A 21,685-nucleotide genomic window follows, 5' to 3' on the forward strand; every position below is an offset into this window, starting at 1 on the left:
ATTTGGATGTGAGAATTTCTCATTTTTGACCTTTGTCTGAGTACAACTGTTCTTAATAACCATCTCTCTAATTGCAAGAATCAGCGTAGTAATTTACTTGGCTAGCCCATAGAGTTGTGATTAACAAAAATTAGAGAAAACTAAAATAATTTGACTCAGCAATTTTGTATGTCGTATTTGTTGGGTTTTCTTTCTCAGGCTGATGCTGATTACCCTTCCTTTTTTCTTTCATTTTCCACTCCTCAGTCTGCTTTGTGAAAGCACTTTACGACTATGAGGGGCAGACAGATGACGAGCTGTCCTTCCCAGAAGGAGCCATCATCCGCATCTTGAACAAGGAGAATCAGGATGACGATGGCTTTTGGGAAGGAGAATTCAATGGGCGTGTTGGGGTGTTCCCATCGGTGTTAGTTGAAGAACTGACGGCCTCAGAAAATGGAGAGACTCAATGGATTGGAGATATTCAGGTATGTGAGGACAGGAGGTGTTGGTTGGGGTCATTTTCCTGTAAGAAATCCGGCTGCTGCACACCAACCCTCTTCACTCCTTGATGAACATTGGCAATCTGGAGCTTTTCTTTGGCTGTTCATGTGCCGTATGTTACGAAAATGTGATACAGACATCAACCCATGTGGGAGATTTTGCAGGACTGGAAAGATCTGCTGTTTCTTCAGCAGATAAAAAGCAACCAATTAGAAAAAGACAAAAACAAGGAGTGCTTACCTTTTAGCTTCTTACCCAGCCTAATAATTAGCAACTGATGTGTTTTGGCAAACGTAACACATTTGTGTATAAAGGAAAGTATTTGAGTAGAAAGGAGATGAGCCAAGGAGAAAATTCAGTCTGCTTCTTGTAATGAATTCATGGCACAGACTGAGACATCAAACAGAACCCAGCAAAAAGAGAACTGTGGAGCTCCCATAGCCCTAATGTGGTGTTTTCATACTTAAATCTGGCCTGTGTCTTCTCAACTCCTGGGAGGGAGAACACTGCTGGTGTTGTTGTGCAGTCATTTTTGACACATGCATTTATTGTATATTAATTGTATATTATATATACAGTTCTGTAACCTGGCATTTCATTAGAAAATCAGACACATTCTCATCTATCTGTGGTGCTGGCCATTGGGCTTCCACACGTCCTACTGACATTGTCCCACTGTTTTTATTCTTTGAGACCATGAAAAATGAGGAGTATGTTCAGCTGCATTCCTAGAGACATTCACAGCTTCTCTGTTCCTCACAAGCTTTGCTTCTCTTAAGTACATCTTGGGCCTGTTGGGGGTAACCAGAGAGACATTCACAGTGCTCTCTTGACAGATACCACACCCATTCATTGTGGGTGAGGGTTAAGGGTTAAGAGTTACCTTTTTGGCTTAGGGTTAAGGGTTACCTGTTTGGGTTAGAGTTAAGGGTTACCATTTGAATTAGGGTTAAGGGTTACCCTTTTGGGTTAGAGTTAAGAGTTGCCATTTTACACTTCCTTCCCAAGTGGACCCTGGCACTTCTAACAGATAGTTTTTCTCTTAGACAAAAGTTCCAGGCATACCGTTGCCTCAGAGGGCTTCCCATGCCTTGCTGGGCTTTCAGCAGCACTCTTTCTCCATTACCAGGTGTCCCCCACCCCGAAGCCAAATCACACCCTTCCACCGCTGCCGCTGTATGACCAGCCTCCCACCAGCCCCTTCCACAGCCCGGATAAAAGAGGCTCCCAGTACTTCCCCAGATCGCCATCGACTAATGGTGAGTGTTGTGATAGTAAAAGAAGCATTTCCTGGGCTGCAGTAGGAAGGACAGCCATCAGACTGGAGGTGATCTTTCCCCTCTGCTCAGAACCGGTGCAGCCTTCTCCTCCCAGTGCTCACTTCCCAGTAGGACACACTGACATGGTGGCCAAGTGCAGCACAGGGATGTGTCACACAGAGGAAGGCTGAGAGCTGGCACTGTTCAGCCTCAGAAGAAGGCTGTGGGAGGAAGCTGATCACAGAATCATAGAATGATGGAATGGCCTGGGTTGAAAAGGACCACAATGCTCATCCAGTTCCAACCCCCTGCTATGTGCAGGGTCGCCAACCAGCAGCCCAGGCTGCCCAGAGCCACATCCAGCCTGGCCTTGAATGCCTGCAGGGATGGGGCATCCACAGCCTCCTGATCTATCAGTTTGTTGCGAGGAGTTGGACTGGATGGCCTTTAAAGGTCCCTTCCAACTCAGACCATTCTGGGTTTCTATGAAACAGATGAAAGAGATGGAATCATAGTCCTCGCAGGAGTGAAGGGACAAAAAGTAACAGGAAAAACTAAAGTACTGAAAATGCCACAGCAAAAGATTTTGCTCTGTATTTTTATTGCGAAGGTGACCAAACATTGGAGCAGGTTACCCAGAGAGACTATGAAGTCTTCATGCTCAAAGATGCTCAGAACACAACAGGATGTGGTCCCAGACCGCGTGCTGTGGTGGAGCCAACTTAGGGCTCAGCAGTTGGACAGGTCACCTTCCATCCTCAGCCATTCTGTGGTTCTAAGCTACACTCAGAGACAAAAATGGGACTTCTGAAGGGCACCAATGTTGTGTAAACACTGCTTGTATTGTAATATATACTACTAGCAAAGAAAACTTCAAAATGCTCTGCACGTTACCCATTCAGAGTCGGCTCATAGTATGTCATGAATCATAGAATCACACAGGTTGGAAAAGACCTCTCAGATCCCCACCCCCACCCCACCATGCCCATTGCCCACATCTCTCAGTGCCACATCCCCACAGCTCTGGAACACCCCTGGGGATGGTGACCCCCACTACTCCCTGGGCAGTAACAGTGCCTCACTGCTCTTTTAGAGAAGGAATTTTCCCTAATATCCAACCTGACCCTCCCCTGGAACAACATGAGGCCATCACCTCTCATCACTGTTACCTGGGAGCAGAGGCTGACCCCCCCCCTCACCACAATCTCCTTTCAGGAGTTTGAGAATGCTGTAAGGTCCCCCCTGAGTCCAGTTGGAGCTAGAGAAGAAAACGTACCAAGGAATGCTCTGTTCACATTCTGGTACATAGCCATCACTCAGCACTGATTTGTTGTTGCTTAACCCTTTCAGAAAACAGCTTCAGCTCAGAGTCCCCTGGGTTCTCACAGCCTCCACGACTTCCTCCTGAAACTTCATACGGCAAACTGCGACCTGTAAGTTTCAAAACTGGGTTTTTGTTGATGCTGTGGGGTGATACAGCCAGTACTCAGAGCACTGCAATTCCTGTGGCCCGGGGTACAGCACCTGCTCATTTGGCTCTCGGTGTTCTGCTAATCCCATTGCTGCCTGTAATAATACGGTGTCACAGAAGAATGGTGTGAGGAAAGGTCTGTCCACACCCCTCTGATAATACTGTAGATGTGTGAGAAAGCTGCGGAACGTGAGAGCTATTTGAGATAAGTGGGCACTGGAACAAAACAAAGCTGCTTTTGTTCAAACAGTAAGTCTTGGCTGGGTTTACAGGTGACCTTGAATCTTATCTGTCCCCTTTTTATCTAAGCTGCCCTTCTGTATCTGCCTTTATGGTTGTAATACCTTCATGTCTCTTTTCATGGATGATGAAATCTAACCTGGGAGGAGGATTTTACATCTCTGCTGTAGGCGTTAGTCAATAAACTTACAGCAGGCTTTGGGAGATTACTTCTGTTGTTGCCACATGTATTACTGCTATGCAGAACGACAGAAGAGCTGGGGAATAAGTGTCAGAACAGTTTAATCATATGATTTGTACCATTGCTTTTTTTCCAGGGGCTGAGTTCCCAGCCACACCACGTGCTGGCTGCAGTTAGACATCATATGCAGTTATATTTTGGGGTTGCATTTATTTCCAGACCACTTGATTTAAGGATTTTGAATTAAAACTATTTAAGAGTGATGTCCCTTATATTTTGTGCTGCCTTTGCTGCCTACTTGGGGACATCTTGCCAGAAAAGGAAAGGCAACATTTCATCACTTCAGTCTTGCAAAGTCCATCTGCTAGGATTAACTCTGAATTAAGGATGGGCGCTTTCAAAGTCCTACACCAAACTGCATGAAGATGAAATGTTTGTATTTTCCTAGCATTTTTAATGAATGAAACTGCAGGAGAAGTTTTGTTTTGAATGAATGAATATTCAGAACCATATTCTGAATATTCCAGCAGTCAGTGAGTTAGCTTTATTCACTGAGATACACAAGGCAGATACATCGCTGCATCATTAAATATTGAAGGATAGAACAGAGGAGTTGGAAGTTATCTCACTCTCTGGTGAAATGACTGATTCAGCTCTTTCATTTTGTAGATTTGTATTTACTTTGTGAGTGTCTTTTCAAGAAACTACAATAGTCGCGTGTCTTAATTTAAAGGATTTCTCAGTGCTGCTTATGTTTGTTTTGAAAACATGGTGAAGGTTTTTGTGATGTTGTGGTGTTCATACTCACAGTTCATGTTTTTCATAGCGAGTCACTGTGGTGCATTCTGAATATGTGTGATAAAAGTCCTCCACGAGGCACTGCTAAAGCTTATGTTAGTGCTCCATCAGAAGCAGTGAGAAAGGTACTGAAATGGCAGAGTATAAAAATAGCACCGGATTTCAGGTATATACCATTGAGGTCAGCAGTTGATTAAATATGAGTAAGCTGCTTGTGTTCCTCAAGGCATTCCTGCCACTGCCAGCCCATGTAAGGTACAGGTGTGGTGTCCAAAGCCCACCCTGTGGCTGAGCGCCACGTGGTCCGTTGGTGGGGGTGGAGTGGGTGGGCTCTTCTCCATTCTGTTCACCTTCTGTCCATGGTCTGCATGTTGGCATCAAGTCAAGGGATGAGCGCAGGGCTGCACCTCTGTGTGTGCTCAGAAATGCTGAGTTCTGTGGTGCTCACAGGCTGGTTCTGGCTGTTGCAGGTGAGAGCAGCTCCGCCACCCCCAACGCAGCAGCACCACCGCCGGCCAACAGAGAAGATTGAGGACGTGGAAATCACTCTGGTGTAACGGTTGGACTCGTTCCATAGTAGTGCTACAATCAAGACCAAACCCGGGATTTGGTCGGTCTCGTTTTTAGGCACCTTTGCATGATGAAGACTTCGAATAGAGCAAGAGATAGGGAGGATTTTCTGGGACGGTGACATGGCGGACTCCTTCCCACGGTCATGAATATTTTGTGCCTTTGTTTTGTTTTGCTTTCTATACATCATTCTTCCTCTCTTAGCACAAACCCAGACGGGCCGAGCAGCGAGCGGAGGATCGCCACCGAGCAGGCTTCTCTCTTGGCTGAAGATGGTCATTTTTATACGGAGGCTGAGAAAGAGCCTCCTTCTGCAGCGTAGTCACAGCGCCCTTCCATCACGTGCGTTAGTACAGTATATTACTGTTGCCATAGGAATGTGTTAAAGATTGTCAATTCTTCAAGTAGCATTACTCGTCTGATTAGGTATTAATCAGATCTAACGGAGTGAAAAAGGGAACTGAAAAATGAGTTTAAGGAGAGGCTGGCTCCTCTTTAATGCCCTCGCGGAAGGAAGAAACAGGAAAATAATCTTATAGGTAAGGAAAAGTGATGCAGATCATACAGCGTTAATTACATTAATGCACACCTCTTCAATAATTAACAGTTAAGCAGAACTAAATGTTCTTTGTATTAATATTTATGCAGTACATTTAGTAATAGAGTATCTAATACGGAGGTGCTGGATTAGTAGCAACATCTTGTTCCATAGCATAAACCGACCGGTAGAGAAGTGAGATTTTTGTCTAGATCTGGAAATTGAGCTTCATTTCTTTTTTTTTTTCTTAGCAGATTTTGGGGGTTTTGTTTTTTAAGTGTTTGGCTCACTCTTATCCCAGTTATCGCCGCTGTACTTTGTTATCCGACGTTAGCAGTGTATCTCTGTCACCAAACCATCTGGCTGGAGTTAGATTACATGTTGCGTACGTACCTGCCATATTTAGGTTCTGCATTGGATGGCCCCGTAGCGTTGTCCCAACAGAGCCCCATAAGGAGCCTTGCACAGCTGCAGACTCCCTGCTGTCTGCAGACCTCCAGGCTGCTGCTGGGGCTGCTCGGGCCCGAATTCCTCTCTCACAACAAATAGAGAGTGAGGATTTCAAAACGACTTTTAAACCTCTGGAAAGGAAACTTGGTTTTGTTGTTGTTCAAAAGAGAAGGGGAGAAATGGTCAGAGGAGAGGGGAGGAGCAGATGAAAGCAGGTTGTTCTTCATCTGTGAGCAGTGAACTGTTGCTGGAAGAGCAGCACCATCAGATGAAAGCCTCGGGCATCACAAGGCTGTTCTCCCTTCTATGAATTCTATGAATGCGCTCTTACGTGTTCGCCTTTTCCTACGCCAGTAACAGTCCTGCCTTTAGTTGAGCTCCAAGGGCTATTCTTTGAGGCTGCTTTTACAACAACCATCTAACAAGATTTTCATGTCAACTGTGCACCTCCTGTGAGCCCCAGCTGGGCCACATCTCCCAGTCTGCCCATCTCCCTCCCCAGCGGCCATTGGAAGAAGAGAGCTCCTCGATGGCTTCTGGAACCGCTGACTGTCCAATGAAGTCTTATTCTTTCGCACCTCTTGTCCTGTTGATCTGTTTGAGGTCTTTTTACGTGTTTATCAAACTTGTTCTTAAGTTTAAAAAAAAAAAGTTTTTATTAAGATTTAACTGTTTGCAGAAACGTCGAAAGCTTCACAACGCAGAAGAAAAGCAAGTATTGCCATAGTGCCCACCTTCCATCCCTTTGGCCAGTTTTTTTCTGTGTGTCCTCCATACACAGACTTTCAAAATTCAGAAAAGTGTTATTTAAAGTCTCTTTAGTTGTATTTTAAAATATTTTCTGCAAGAGCTGCTAATTTTATTTAAAAAAGAAAAAAAAAAAAGAGGAAAAGTTGTACAAATATGCCTCCTTTTAACTATGATTTCTTCATACAGGGCATGTATTCGACGTCTCATCGTGTACAGTGTCAGTACACTGAAAGCATCGGTGCAAATGCTTTCTTTCTATCGGCTGTAAAAAGTTTGTATTTATTATGTATAAAAAGTTGAATAATAAAAAAAGTGGAACTAAATCCCCGGCGTTGCCCCGACACGAGGCAATGCTGAACGTCTTTGTAGATTGATAGAGCTACCAAGGTTGGGAAGGACCTCCATGGTCATCCAGTCCATCCATCCGCCACCACCAGTATTTCCCACTACACCACGTCCATCAGTGCCACATCTCCACGGTTCCTGAATGCCTGCCTGGATGGGGGCAGCCTCTTTTCCTTCCAACAAGTTTTTCTGGGTATCCTTTTCTGGTTTATTACCCTTTTACACAGAAATTTACATCTTTTGCTTTTTATCCACATACTTAAAGCAATCTCAAATGTCACTTTGAGGTGGTATTTATACGAGGAACAAAACAATGCCAGTAACGGAGAGCCAGCAACAGAACTCCAGTTCTCAAAATCACTGCTTAATGGCCCTTATGCAATTAGGATAATTGCATCAAAGGGGAGAGTGATTGATAATAACTCTCCCATGTGGTTATCCCTTCGTGGTGCTGACTGGCTGTTGTGTGAGGAGCCCTTCCCGTGCAGCAGACACTTTACACACTGATCCCGTTGTGCTGCAGCACTCAGTGCTGTTCTCCTACTGCAGCCACTGGTGCCGGGCTCTGCTCCCCTCAGTGTCCCACAGGTGGGTGTTGGTTGCAATAGGTAAAGTCTGCAGCTGAGTGGGCTCCCAGCTGAGCACATGGCAGTCCGATGCTGTTTGAATGATGCTTGGTGCATGGATGCAGCACTGTTGGCCCCAGTGTTGGATTAATCTCCAGTCTTCCACCCCCACCTGTTATCCTTTTCCCCTGAGCTCCTGCAGCCTCTCCCGTTGAGGAATTTCTGCTTTTTATATCCATTCATGGTGCTCCTCCAAAAGTGCTGTCCTGCCTTGCTGCTCGCACTGCCTCATGCATTCCCTCCTGCAGTTTCCCATTCCCCTGTGTTGTGCCACAGCACACGCCCCGCAGCCACCGCCTGTGCAGGTGATTGCATCAGCACTCGTTATCTCCAGGAAAATCTCTTCCCCCTGAAGTGCTCTGTTCATGGAAACAGTCTTTCGTGGAAGTGTTCACTGCAGTGCAGCAGGCGATGCTGCAGATGCCGCAGAGTTGCCCCGTTGTACCTCCAGTTGCAGATCCACCTTAGAAACACCAGGAGGGTTGGAAGGATGCTTGCTGCCTGCTGCACCCCTGCACCTGGCTGGGAGGTGAGCTGGGGAATATAGAGAAATTGGTCCAAAGCCAGAAGGAGAAAAGAAGGGATAGAAAGAAAGAAAGAAAGAAGAGTTACTGCAGCCAGGGATGCAACAAATGAGCCAATAAAACATGCAGAGAGGAAAATGCTGACGTGCTCACTGTACCAAGCAGCCTCCTGCTCGCAGTGCGACCCGTGGGGATTGAGCATCAGATCTGGTGGAAGGATCACCGTAGCACGGGAACCTCTGCATTGCAGAAGCACAGATCTCATCCAGAAAATACACACAGTGCAGTGACACCGGGGAGTTCGTTAGTAGCACTGAGCTGAAACAGATGAGATTTCTGTGGTCTGTAAATAAGCACAACGGTTGCTCAGCAGTTCAACTCATTAGCATTTGTGTGTGCGGAGACCCCCAGGGTCAGGGGCTCGGAGCTGTGGGTGTCCCTGTTCACTGCAGGGAATGGGACCAGATGAGCTGAGCTGCTCTGGCTCTCCTGAATGCAGCGCTGTGCCTGGAGCTGTGTGCTGGCATTGCTGCAGGTGGAAGACGTGCGGTGCTCAGACTCAGACCATGGCTTTGCATCCAGGTCCTGACATGGTGAATGCAGTGCATGGCTCCATCTCAACCTGTGGGAATTCACTGCTGTGGAATGCACCATTTTCATTTTAAATGGATAATAAGAATGGGAATGCAGTTGGCTGGCTCATTGGAAAGAAGAGGTTGAGTCACCTCCGCACCCGGAGCAGTGCTGGCCGTGCCCAAAGGTTAACTTTAGCTCAGTGATGAAGTGCCATTCTATTCTGAAACTGTTCTTTTCTTCCAGTCCCAATTTTCTACTTTTTTTTTTTTTTTACAGATGTTTTGTTTGTTTTAGAATTTACTTTTTTAATGCAAATTCAAGAACAATTGCTGCGAGGGATGCTTCTGCTCTTGTGTAATTAGTTTTGTCTGTGCAATGGCTTCTCTTTTTTTCCATCATTTCTTAAAAGACAAATGAATTCCCAGGCCCTGGTGCATTGGAAATGCTGACAGCAGCTCCTTAAATCCCACTGCACAGCTTTTTGTCTTCTCTGGGCTCAGCTGAGTTCTGCAGAGTGGTCCCAGTCCAGCTTCACCTCTGTGTGATGGGCAAATAACTGCACTAATGAGCTTCTCCAGGAGGAGGGCCTCAGTACGGGGGAGGGACAGAGGGAGGGCAGTCTGTCTGCAGGCGCCCGCACATTGGGATGAGCGGCTGTCAGGTGTGGATAGGAAACAGCAACAACCTTGGATTCACTTGAATATGCTTGCCTGAGAAGATAGGAGAGGCTGATAATTTAAAGTATGGCTATAAGGGTATATTTTTTTTTTAATATGATATATATTATTAATTTCAAGTCTTCCTTCATAAGAATATCCCGGTTCTGAAAAGCGAGGTATGATCCATTGCATTGTGCAAATCCAAGGATGCCATGGCACCATGGGATAGAGCAGATCCCTCCACCAGCAGCTCCACTGCATCCAAAGCACTCGGACTGTGCAGACCAGGACAGAGCCAGGAAGCGCTCAGTGCCCCGCTGGGCTTCTCCCCCAGCAGTGGGCCCTCCTTTCACACAATCACAGAATGATTTATGGAAAAGACCTCTCAGATCCACAGCCCAACCCCAGCCCACCCCACCGTGCCCACTGACAGCGTCCCTCAGTGCCTCATCCCCACAGTTCTGGAATAGCTCCAGGGACGACGACCCCCCACTCCCTGACCAGTCTGTGCCACTGCATCACTGCTCTTTTGGAGGAGGAATTTTCCCTAATATCCAACCTGACCCCCCCCAGACACAACATGAGGCCATTGCCTCTCATCCTATCATCCAGGATGCACAGCATCTGTCTCTGTTTTTCTGGAACTTTTTAACAGAACTTTCACAGAAAATAATATTGTGAATATTCTAATTTAACCCCAAAGATAAAATGTTATCAATGTTAGTTTTAGACTTCTGAGCAGAACAGGAAATCCACGTTCTGAGCTTTCCCACTGGTGGTAAAATGGAGTAGACCCAAAGTGGAAGCCAAGAGCAATGCAGGATGCAGCCCCGGGAGCTGCGAGGCTGAGCGTTACAGGAGGGAGCGTGGAGGACTTCACCGCCGCTTTTGAGGGATTGCAGCAGAGAAAGGCAGCCAAGGGTGCGTCGGTAAATCCAGCAGTGCGATCTCCTTTAGCTCAGCCCACACGTCGTCAATGTCTTGCACTTGTTGGCTTTTGACTGCTGTTGGCTTTGCAGGTCTCCCCACATCGTAAATCAGCACCGCTTCCCTCCGTGGCCATGTGCTGGGCACCGCTGGAAGGGGAACCAGGGCCACTCCTGGCTCTCGGTGTGCTGCAAAGCGCTTTGTTGGGTCGGAGCAAACTGCTGTTCTCATAACGAGGGGATCTCGCGTTCATTCTGCTGGCAGAGCTGCGGGGGATGATAGCAGGGAAGTGCTGCCGCTGCTGTTGGAATGATCTGAGCTAATCCGAGGGTGAGGGGACGGTTTATTGATTCAAAGTCCTGGCCAGACGTAGATGGAGATAATTCTAGGATGTGAGGGGTATTATTCCTACCAAAAAGCGGGCTTGTAAATAGCTCTCATTTATTTATTAGCCTCTGCAAAACAGTTGTGTGCTACTGCAGCTGGAAGGTTATGTAGAGATGTGAGTAGCTGTGATAGTGAAAATAAGAGCTTTCTGGGTGGCAGTCATCTGATATTTTTGCTGAATCTGCTTGTTTCCTGCAGCAAATAGCCACTAACACTGCATTGAGCTCTCTTTCCTAAAGATAAAAGACAATGTGCTGAGTTTTCAGCTCTGCTTTAGCGTTCCGGTCAGGTTTCTTTTTGCTCTTCCTTGCAAGCTGGCTTCTGAGGGCTCCGGTTAACGTCCTTGAAAACAACCTTGTGCTCAGGCTGACTGCTGTGTCATCACATCCGTCCCCGTGCAGGGAGTATCCTGCCCATACTGGCAGCTGATGGGGGCTGTCCAGTCTGGCAGAGCCGAGTTACCACCAGCAGATAACGTGTTGTGAAGGGCAGGCTCAGCCCCGAGGCTCTGCTGGGGGTCAGGGCTCAGAGTTCTGCCCCATTAGTGCTCAGCCTATCCTCTTGTTAAGGGCCATTAGAATCATCGGCTCCTTAAGGTTGGATGAGGCCAGTCACATCGCCGGTATGGTGGGTTGGGCCTGGATGATCTTCAAGGTTGGAACTGGGATGATCTTGGGGTTGGAACTCGATGATCTTTAAGGTCCAACCCAGGCTATTCTGTGGTTCTACTTTCTGCCCTTCAGAGGTGCCATCCTCTTGGATGGACGGCTCCACGAAGTGCAGGGTGTTCAGCATCTCTCAGGCAGAGCAAATATTGTTGATTTTTGGTCCTTTCAGTTTTTTCACTCTATTGCTCCCCATCTGGAATCTTCCATCAGCAGCTTTACTTTCATGTGCTGTATTGCAGTCAGGCTGGGATGCACACTGCTCCTCTTATTCCTCAAACAGGGAAAATCCTACAGCCTCCATATCCCCAGGCTCCCATAAATAACCTATACAGTCTCTTCCAACCCAATCCATTCTATGATTCTATGCCAACGGGTTTCAGATCTTTAAAGCAGTGCATCCATCTGGAAGGTGGCTGCATGCCTGAGTCGAGGACAGCAGTGGCTGTAGGTGCTGCATGTTTATAGAGGCTGCACTGGCAGTTAAATTGCCTCAGTACGGCCAACTTGCTGTCACCCAGCCTCAGTGTCTGGTGTTTGATGGCCTCATTATACACAGGCTGTTGATTCGGCTGCAGTTCTATCCGGGGTTTTGTCATTCAGCTGTAATAGCATGAAAGGAAGGGATGTTTTCATGCATCTGCAGCCAGCGAGGACTTCATGGATACAAGTGCAGCATGGTGCTGATCTGCAGCCCTGCGGCTGCTGGTTGCCTTTGGAGGGCTGCATTGAAGGAGAGCATGGAAGGAGAGCATTTAGCTTCAGCTAAATGAAGGAGGGCATGATCACGGAATCATAGAAAAGGTCAGAAAAAATCTCCAAGATCGTTCAGTCTGACCCCAACCCACCCCCACCATGCCCACCCTATCCCTGGATGCCACATCTCCATCTTTTCCAGTGCAGCTCACAGCATCTCCTGGAGGAGCCTGACCTGGTGACGAAGCCCTACAACACACTGTCGCTGGTCTGCAGCAGTTTTGATCCCACCGTCATACAGTGTTGCATGGACGTGACCAAGGGCAGCTCTGTGGGAGGAAGCCAGGAGGAGAAACCTAAAGGATCCCGTGCTCCTTGCACAGCAGTGCTGGCTGCTTTGTTCACCACCAGAAAGAAGGGAAACAGGTCAGTTCAACACCCCCAAACCTGGCATTAGCAGTCAGTGCCCCACGTGGAGCCATCAGGATCATCTCCAAATGACGTGGCACGTCAGTCCTGCTGGAGCTATGGCCAGGGCTGACGTTTTCCATTACCAGAAGGGAGGGTGGGGAAAAGTATTTTTAACATGTATTTATAGACCTCACCGTGATGCAGTTTTTCCCAAACTTCGGGTGAAGAACAATGGACAAAGAGCTTTGTGTTAGGGCTGCTGGTTAGGAACAACAGGAGCACGGCTCCTGTGGGGAAGGAAAAGGTGAGTAATGGGGGCAGTGCTGCGTGTGGGGAGGCGTGGGGAGTGAAATCTGTTGGGGGAGCACCAGTGCAATGGGTGAGGAACCACTGCAGCACTGTGGGTGCCCCATCCCTGGAGGTGTCCGAGGCCATGGAGGGCACCCAGCCCACAGCAGGGAGTTGGAATTGGATGCGCTTTAAGGCCCCTTCCAACCCAACCATGCCATGATTCTATGATAGAACACCATATAGAGCAGTGTGCAGGGGAAACCAGCCTCCTCCTGTCCTCGACTTATTTGTCCCGAAGCTTGAAAGCTGATTAAGAATCACTTACTTACGCTGATGGGTTTCAAATGATACTAGCAGGGCACACTGCTCTCCTCCAGCTGCCCATTAAGGTTTCAATTTACGGGCCTCGCACAGAGGCGGGTGAAGCTGTAGGGCCAGGGTGTGAGCTGCTGGAATGACCTCTGTTAGCAGCCAGGCAGTTCATTAAATAGTAAAGAGCTGAACAATTTCCAGCTAAATAGCACACCGAGCGTCCCTTATTTCATTTCCTGTTTTTTAAAGGAAGTATAAATTATTTACTAATGTGCCTTAAGTCCTTTAAGTGAATTCAGGCACTGAAGCAATATCTTGTTTAGTGGGGCAGATGCCCAAAGGGAAGTGTCTGAGTGATGGACCTGTTTGTGAACAATTTATCAGAGTTAATGGGGGAATTTAATGAGGCCAGCTCTCCAATCCGTCGGGCTGATGGCTCAGGCTCCCATACTTTGGGAACAATTTGCAGATGAAGCTCAGAGAGGTTGTGGTGCAGAACTTCCAACGTTGCTGATTTGAAATTGCAGGGGTGTTGGTCATAGAATGACAGAATGGCCTGGGTTGCAAAGGCCCACAATGCTCATCCAGATCCAACCCCCTGCTATGTGCAGGGTCGCCAACCAGCAGCCCAGGCTGCCCAGAGCCACATCCAGCCTGGCCTTGAATGCCTGCAGGGATGGGGCATCCACAACCTCCTTGGGCAACCTGTTCAGTGCGTCACCACCCTCTGGGGGAAAAACTTCCTCCTCGTATCCAACCTAAACCTCCCCTGTCTCAGTTTAAAACCATTCCCCCTTGTCCTATCACTATCCACCCTCGTAAACAGCCGTTCCCCCTCCTGTTTATACCTTCCATTCAAGTACTGGAAGGCCACCATGAGGTGTCCCCGCAGCCTTCTCTTCTCCAAGCTCCACCTCCCACTGCTGCTGGGAGGTTTGCTGGACTTCATCCCCTGTGCTCTTGCCAAAAGAAGAAACAATAAATCCTCCTGCATGTGAAATGTTTCCAAAGCGTTTCTGAGTGTGACCCCCACTCCCTTCCCTCCTGTCCTTGCTTCCTCTCCATCTCACCCAGCTCCATGCCTGCCTCGGGCTGCTCCACAACCAGCACTGGGACACGTTGGTCAGCATCTTTGTCAGAGCTGTTGGAGCTGTGAGGCTCTTGGCGATAGAGCAGACGTGGCAACTCAGCTCCAGCAGTAGCAGCTGCTCCAACTGCAGCAATAAACTATAATTCTCTTGCAATTCAGCTCCCATCTGAGTCAGACGTTACGAACCCTTTACAACTGGTGTTGGAATTCATCATATCTCTACTTGAATTACTTTCCAGGACTGGGCTCCACTCATTTAACATGAGCTATCTCATCTTGTCCATCTCTGTCCTGGGGTTTATTTTCCACAGCCACTTGCTGAGAAAATTCATTAACTCGGTGGTGTGCCTGATGGAATTGCTGGTTGTGGTGTGCCTGATGACACTGCTGGTTGGAGGGATGGAGATTGGGATGTATTTCTCTCCCAGGCCTCCAGCTGCTGTACAAAGAGACGGTGGGACATGGGCTTACCTTGGAGCAGTGACCTTGGCCTTGTTCCTTGGTGTCCCAGCAGTGTCCAGGAGCACTGGGCAGGTGGGCTGTCCCTCTCAGAAGGTGATGGCTCAATTTTGGGACCCCTCAAAGGCTGCCTGGAGACGGCAGCATCCCGTGAGTGCGAGGAGGGGTGGGCACACTGGGCTGTTGGGTCTCATGCCACGTCAGCTGGTCTGTGTCCCAGCTGGGCAGAGCTGATGGAAGCAGGACTGAGTGGTGTGCCTGAAGAGATGTCCAACCAATAGGCACTCTGTGTCACTTGGGCTCAAATTAATCTGCTTTGTTGCAATGAAACCCTCTGCAAGGAATTTGCTGAGCACCTTCCGTTAGGGAAGTGAAGAGAGCTTCTGTCCTTGGGTTTTTGCATACGTGATCCTGTCCTCTTTCCTCTGTCCTTGGCTGTCTGTATACATGATCCTGACCTCCCAGCATCACACTGTTGCTTTGCTCTGTGTTTCATTTCCCAGAGCAAATGCTTTCCTCCAGGACAGCACCACTGTGGGAATCATAGAGTCACAGAATGGCTCAGGTTGGAAGGGACCCCAAGGATCATGAAGCTCCAACACCCCACCACACACAGGGCCACCAACCTCCACACTCAATACCAGCCCAGGCTGCCCAGGGCCCCATCCAACCTGGCCTTCAACACCTCCACGGATGGACGGGGCATCCACAGCCTCTCTGGGCAGCTGTTCCAGCACCTCCCCACTCTCTCTCTCAACAACTTCCCCCTCACATCCAACCTCAATCTGCCCTCCTTCAACTTCAAACCATTTCCCCTTGTCCTGCTCTTATCTCCCCTCTCAAAGAGTTGCCTCCCCTCCTGTTTGTAGGCTCCCTTTAGGTCCTGGAAGGCTGCACTGAGGTCACCCCGCAGCCTTCTCTTCTCCAGGCTCAACAAGCCCAGCTCCCTCAGCCTGTCTTTGTAGGGAGGTGCTGCAGCCCTCTGAGCATCTTTGTGGCCCTCCTCTGGACCCTCTCAACCCCTCTCCTCTGGACCTCCCTCTGGGAGTGCTTTCTCTGTGCTGAGAAACACAGCCGGGAGCTGACTGACATCGGTGCTTCCCCCCCCCCAGCGCCCCCATTTAAATGATATGGTTTTTCCAGCAGCACCAGCAACAAGCAGATTTCTTCCTGCTGGGGGTCCCAGCCCTTGGTCCCCATGTCAGAGATCCAAGAGTATTCAACCACAGTAGGGCTGTGGCACACAGTCGCAGTGGGGCCGGCCTGCCTGGGGAGCCTGTTAGTTACACACCCTCCTTCAGCCCTGCTCCACTGCTGTTGAACGGGGGATTGTAGGGAAGGGGGATTTTAGGGACAGGGGATTTTAGGGACATGACTGCCAACCCTCCATCGCCAACCCTGTGAGTTTGAGGAAAGGAGGTGGTGCGTCCTCAGGGCCGGAGCTCAGAAGAGAGACCACAGTGAGAAGCTGCTCTCAAGGGTTCATTTGGGGATGTGCCAGCATGGGGTCAAAGCCTTAAGTGAGGCTGTCACAATCCCCCCATCGCATGGCCCCAAGGGCTGCACCAGGGCTCCTTTCTGCAGGGAAATAAATCAGAAGAAATGGGCTCCTAATGGGGACGGGGGAGGTTTCTGAGCTGCAGGCATATCCAGAGAGGTGATGGGGTCTGTCCTGTCCTGGCTGGCAGAGCCTGCTCACACCAGTGCATTGCGTGGGGTCCGTGCTACTCAGAGCATTATTTTGCCATGTGAAAGCAGCAGCAGCAATGGCAGTCACAGACCTTCCCAAGCACGAGGTTTGCTCCCAATTTCTGCCTTTTTGCCAACACGCAGGGAAAGCACAAAACCCCCACCTCAGTGTGCCTGCGAGCTGGGAAAGTCACCGGCTGTCCCGGCCCCGTGGCTGCCAAGGGCTGCCAGCCCCTCCGGGATGCTCTGAACCAGAGCCAGGATCCTGGGGAGAAAAACACGGGGACACCGGCTTAATGGAGCCTGCTCAATGGCCTCGGGCTGCCATAAACCACGTCGCTGTCTGGGCAATGAAAGGAGCGGAGGGGAGGGAGCACAGCTCCCGATTCCCCTACCTGCTCCAAGCCGGCCTCCCCCGCAGCGCAGCGGGGAAATCTATGCATCCCTCCGTGCATCCCTGCCTTCCTTCCTCGCAAGGAAGCCAGGACCGCTTTCTGCCCTCCTGCTCGCTTCGGGGGACCGCCCGGTGCTTGGGCCAGGGGTGATGCTCTGGGGACACAGCCGAGCACCTCTCCCTTCGGCTCTCCCAGCCCCACGGCGTTCCCCCAGCAGCCAGGCCTTGGGGACAAAGAGCTCCTGTCCCCGCGGCCGGGCAGCCCCTGCCCTCTCGTGGCTGCCTCTGTACAACAGCCGCAGGGGAACGGGCAGCGGTGCTGCGGCCCCAAGCGCAGCCAGCCGCGCTCCCCGCTCCCTCTGTTCCCCAAAACCTGAGCGACAGCCGCACCCCCCGTCCCCCCATGGGGTTTAGGGACAGCCCCGAGCCTGCGGCGGAGCCAAGCTGCAGCTGGGAAGCCAAATTGGAGTTCTCTGTGCTGAGAGGCGCAGGTTTTTTTGGCAGGAATCCATTCCCGTTTAGCTGCGAGTAACATCTCCACGCCTTCAGTGCTCATCCCCGGGAGCCGAGGGAGGAATCCCACGTTGCTATTTGTGGAAGGGACTGAAATACCGGCTGCAAAGGCTGCAGCTCGGAGCCCGCTGGCTTAACCCTGCTGGGGGGGGAGAGGGGACATTCCCCTGCTGCCCAGCGCCAGCGAGACCACTGCTTAGAGCCAGGATACAGCCCGACCCCGGCTCTGCTTGTCGATGCTGACCCCGAAATGCTGATACAACACATAGTTTCTCCTTAATAGGGCATAGAAAAGGCGATGCACAACAGGGCCAGGCTTTTTGTTAATGCTGTGCCTTCCCTTGTTTTCATATGATGCAGAAATACATTGGGTCGTCCCCTCCTGGGTGAACTCAGCCTAAAAGAAGGATCTCTGCAGGTATTTCCTGCTCTGGAAGTGTGGTGGGACCACACTGGAAAGCAGCGAGTTGGTTTTCTTTTTAGGTTAAGGGAGTCTTCCCTTAAACATTGATTTGAGAGCCTGGTTATTTGGTGTGGGGCTCAGATCCCTGCTCACAGATGTCCTCAGGTCCTGGCCAACCCAGTGCCTGGTGGTCTGGTGTCACCCAGGGTGAGGACCTCAAGCACAGACATCCGCACAGCTTGGCTTGGTGCTACCATGGCCAGTGCTGGGATCACGGGTTCCCCATGTGCCACTCCATCCCTGAACCCCCCCAGCTTTTTGGTCTTTCAAGCGAGGCATTCCTGTCTGGGCTCACCCCCCCATCCCACCATCACAATTTGCTGCCTTCTCTTCAGTGCTCACAGGCTGTCCTGCAGCAGGGAAGCGAGCAGAGCTTTAAATAGCCACCCCCAAAATATGTGTGTGTTTGTGTTGGATCGTTTCTGGAAGCTGGTTCACAGCCGGGCTCCAGAAACAGCAGAATGGGCCAGCGAGGGGGGGGGAGGGGGAGGGGGCAGGCAGGGGTGAGGGAGGAAGGAGCAGAAGTCCTATGAAACTGTTTGCTGCCAATGCTGACTGTGCTTTGGAAGGGAGAAAAAAAGGAATAGCATCCTCAGAGCTGAGACTTTTGCTCATCTCATGTCTCAGTGATGAACTGGGGAAAGCTCCCCCACACACACTCACTCTTGCTTGGGTCCAGAAGTACTGTGATCAGTGCACACCCACAACATATTGGCCGGAGTACCCCTTCACAGGGTGGCTCCCCGTCCTCTGGGTGAAGTGTTGGTGTCCATTTATGATGTGTTAGCAAGGAACCAGCACACTTCTGGCCTTCCAGACACGAGCTGGCTTTGTCTCACTGTGTCCAGGGATGCGGATGGAGAGGAGCACAGGAGCTGGCACACTAAATACCCCAGCAGGTATTTCTGTCCATGTTCCATCAGCCCAGTCTGAGCCCTGGGCCCCCAGTGCTCCCCAGCTCCATCCCTGGTTGACCTGGTTCCAGCCTGGCTACAGCCTCCATCCCTGTGGGAGAGATCAGGAGGAAACCAAGGGAGCTGCAGGTCTGAATTTTGGCCAGGAAGTCCTTGTGGAGAATGATGCTGTGGAGAGTGTAACTTGCACTGGGGGAGCACGGAGAGGAGAGGAGAGGAGAGGAGAGGAGAGGAGAGGAGAGGAGAGGAGAGGAGAGGAGAGGAGAGGAGAGGAGAGGAGAGGAGAGGAGAGGAGAGGAGAGGAGAGGAGAGGAGAGGAGAGGAGAGGAGAGGAGAGGAGAGGAGAGGAGAGGAGAGGAGAGGAGAGGAGAGGAGAGGAGAGGAGAGGAGAGGAGAGGAGAGGAGAGGAGAGGAGAGGAGAGGAGAGGAGAGGAGAGGAGAGGAGAGGAGAGGAGAGGAGAGGAGAGAGACCACTGCGGTTGGTGTGTTTTTGCAGTTTGAGAGTGAGGGTGAAGTGTGAAAGCAGAGGGGAGTGGGAACAATTAGAGCAGGAAAGGGGGAATGAGGGAGAGGAATGCCGTGTTCTGCTGTGTTCCTCCTGTCTGGAGTGATCATAACCCGGTGCAAAGAGTGGGGAGAGAGGCTGAAGGGCAGAGGGTCCAGGAGAGCCATGCTGGGGTGGGCCTGGAGAAAGGGGAAGGAGCTGGCTGAGGGCAAGGCGTGATGGTTGGACACAATGGGGGCCAAGGAAGGTGCGTTTGGTGACAGCAAACAAAAATCTCTCACTGGCATCTGGTGGGTCTTGGCACCACTCTGCGGCTCTGGAGAGGCTCTGTCTCGGAGCTGTCCCCACCATCCCTCAAATCCTGGACGAACGAATCCCTGGGGAAGAGGAGAGGAGGGAAGTGAGCCGACGCGCGGAGCTTTTCTCACCCTGGAAGCCGTCTCCGCTGACATCTAGTGGCAAAACAGCTGGCTCCTCCAAGCACTGCTGCCTCCACGCCGGTCTCCGTGCACAGTGCTGGGATGGGAGCTTGAAATGAGTGTTTTACAAGTACTGTATTGGTATACTGGTAATACTGGTATTACCTGCAAGGCTCACTAGGCTATATCTCCCTAAAGCATCAAAGCAGTGCATAAAACACAAGGTCAAGCTGACCCTAGAATCCCAGAATCCCAAACTGGTTTGAGTGGGAAGGGACCTCACAATCCCCCCCCCTCCATGGGCAGGGACCCCTCCCACAGCCCAGTGCCCACAGCCCCATCCACAGCCTTGGGTATCTCCAGGGATGGGCACCCACAGCTCTGGGCAGCAGTGCCAGGGCCTCACCGCCCTCATGGAGAACAGTTTCTTCCAAATGTCTTATCTAAATCTCCACTCTTTTAGTTTAAAGCCATTCCCCTTTGTGCTGTCGCTACACTCCTCATAGAGTCTCTCCCCATGAGAGAAGACATGTTACTCAGAAGAAATCTAGTCCAGCATTTCTGTCTATAGTCAAAAGCCCAGAGAAAAAGGAAAATACAAGAAACCTATGCATAGCAACCAGCCACCTTCCCATGCCTTCATCTGCTCTCTGTGGGAGGACTGTGAGCAGCCAGTCCCTGCCCATCCCCTTGGTGCCTGTGTGGGCTGGGAGATCTTGACCACATTTTTATCTTTCCAAAGTTGTGTCTCAGCATGATTCATACAGAAGGGTTCCCAGACCTGCAAACATCCCCACTGCCCTGCTCTGACCCAGTCCCAGGCCTACCCTGGTGGAGGAGTGGGATCAGATATGCCTCTCTTGATAATTCTTAGTAGTTTTTGGCATGGTGGTGGTGAATAGAGGCAGAGAAAAGGAGTAAAACCTCTGGTGAGGCTTTACAAAAGAATTCTTACAGAAAGCCAGGCAGCTTATTTGAATTTATTCCAGGCTGAGAGAGCTGGGTGCAGCTGGAGAAGGGAAGGCTGTGGGAAGAGCTGGGAGCGGCCTTCGGTATCTACAGGGGCAGACAGTTTAGCAGGGTCTGTTGTGATAGGACAATGGGAAATGGTTTCCAACAAAAAGAAGGGAGATTTAGACTGCATATAAGGAAGGAGTTGTTTGCAATGAGGGCGGTGAGGCACGGGTGGAGGTTGCCCATCCCTGCAGATATCCGAGGTCAGATGGGGTTGTGAGTGCTTATGGAGCTGTGGGTATCCCTGTGCATTGCAGGGTGTAGGGCCAGATAGCCTTTAGGGGTCCCTTCCAACTCCAACCATCCTGTGGTTCTGTGATTCTATAGCGTCTTTTCACCCTTATGCCCATTTCTCCCGGCTCCCTTCAGGGAGCTCAGCAAGGCAGAACATCCCTTTGCTGACTCCTCCCATACAGTCCGTATTTCCCCGCTAATTCCTATGTACACTCACGTGCCAATTCTACTCATTATTATCATTTCCCATTTACCCACCACAACCAAAAGCCACTCATAGAAGGTTGGAGAAGACTGCCCAGATCTCCAACCCCAGCCCACCCCCTCCCCCCCATGCCCACTGACTGTGTCCCTCAGTGCCACATCCCCATGGCTCTGGAACACCTCCAGGGTTGGTGACCCCACTACCTCCCTGGGCAGCTCTTGCCATTTGCAGGCATTGGGACTGCCTAAAGATAGGTAAAATAAAGGTTTAGAAGGACGGTCAGTGAGGGGCTCCCGCCGCTCCCCTCACGCGCTGCTCCCCTCACAGAGGGGCTGTCCCTGAGGAGAAGGCCTCTGTGCCGCCAGAGCTGACCTCTGTGTCGCACATCTGGGTGAGTTAGCATCCTGTCAGCGCCTGAGTGCATTAACATCGGCTTTGTAGCCATTTTAATGCCGATTGAGGGCGCTCACAGCAGCCTGGCAGGGCGGCAAAACGCGCTGGCAGGGGAAGGGTTAATCCTCCCCAACATGGCGGCGCCGGGAAGACTATCTTTCCCGTCGATCCCAGCGTCACGACCCACGTGATCGCACCGAGCCAATGCGGAGCGGCAGAAGGCTGATATAGTCC

The 21,685-nt window shown here is 50.5% G+C and overlaps 1 protein-coding gene across 2 annotated transcripts in view; it reads left to right on the forward strand.

Annotated features, from left to right (window-relative positions):
• Nucleotides 1-7,063, forward strand: part of FCHSD2 (FCH and double SH3 domains 2) — a 120,264-nt gene extending 113,201 nt beyond the window's left edge. For both annotated transcript variants that reach the window (XM_015280992.4, XM_015280993.4), the window contains 4 exons: nt 247-467; nt 1,613-1,742; nt 3,093-3,175; nt 4,903-7,063. In XM_015280992.4, coding sequence (XP_015136478.1) covers nt 247-467; nt 1,613-1,742; nt 3,093-3,175; nt 4,903-4,989 — 521 coding nt within the window. In that variant the 3' untranslated portion in view covers nt 4,990-7,063. The remainder of the gene's footprint in view (nt 1-246; nt 468-1,612; nt 1,743-3,092; nt 3,176-4,902) is intronic.
• Nucleotides 7,064-21,685: the final 14,622 nt, after the last annotated feature.

Source organism: Gallus gallus, chromosome 1, assembly GCF_016699485.2.
Source record: "Gallus gallus isolate bGalGal1 chromosome 1, bGalGal1.mat.broiler.GRCg7b, whole genome shotgun sequence".
NCBI classification, from domain to species: domain Eukaryota; kingdom Metazoa; phylum Chordata; class Aves; order Galliformes; family Phasianidae; genus Gallus; species Gallus gallus.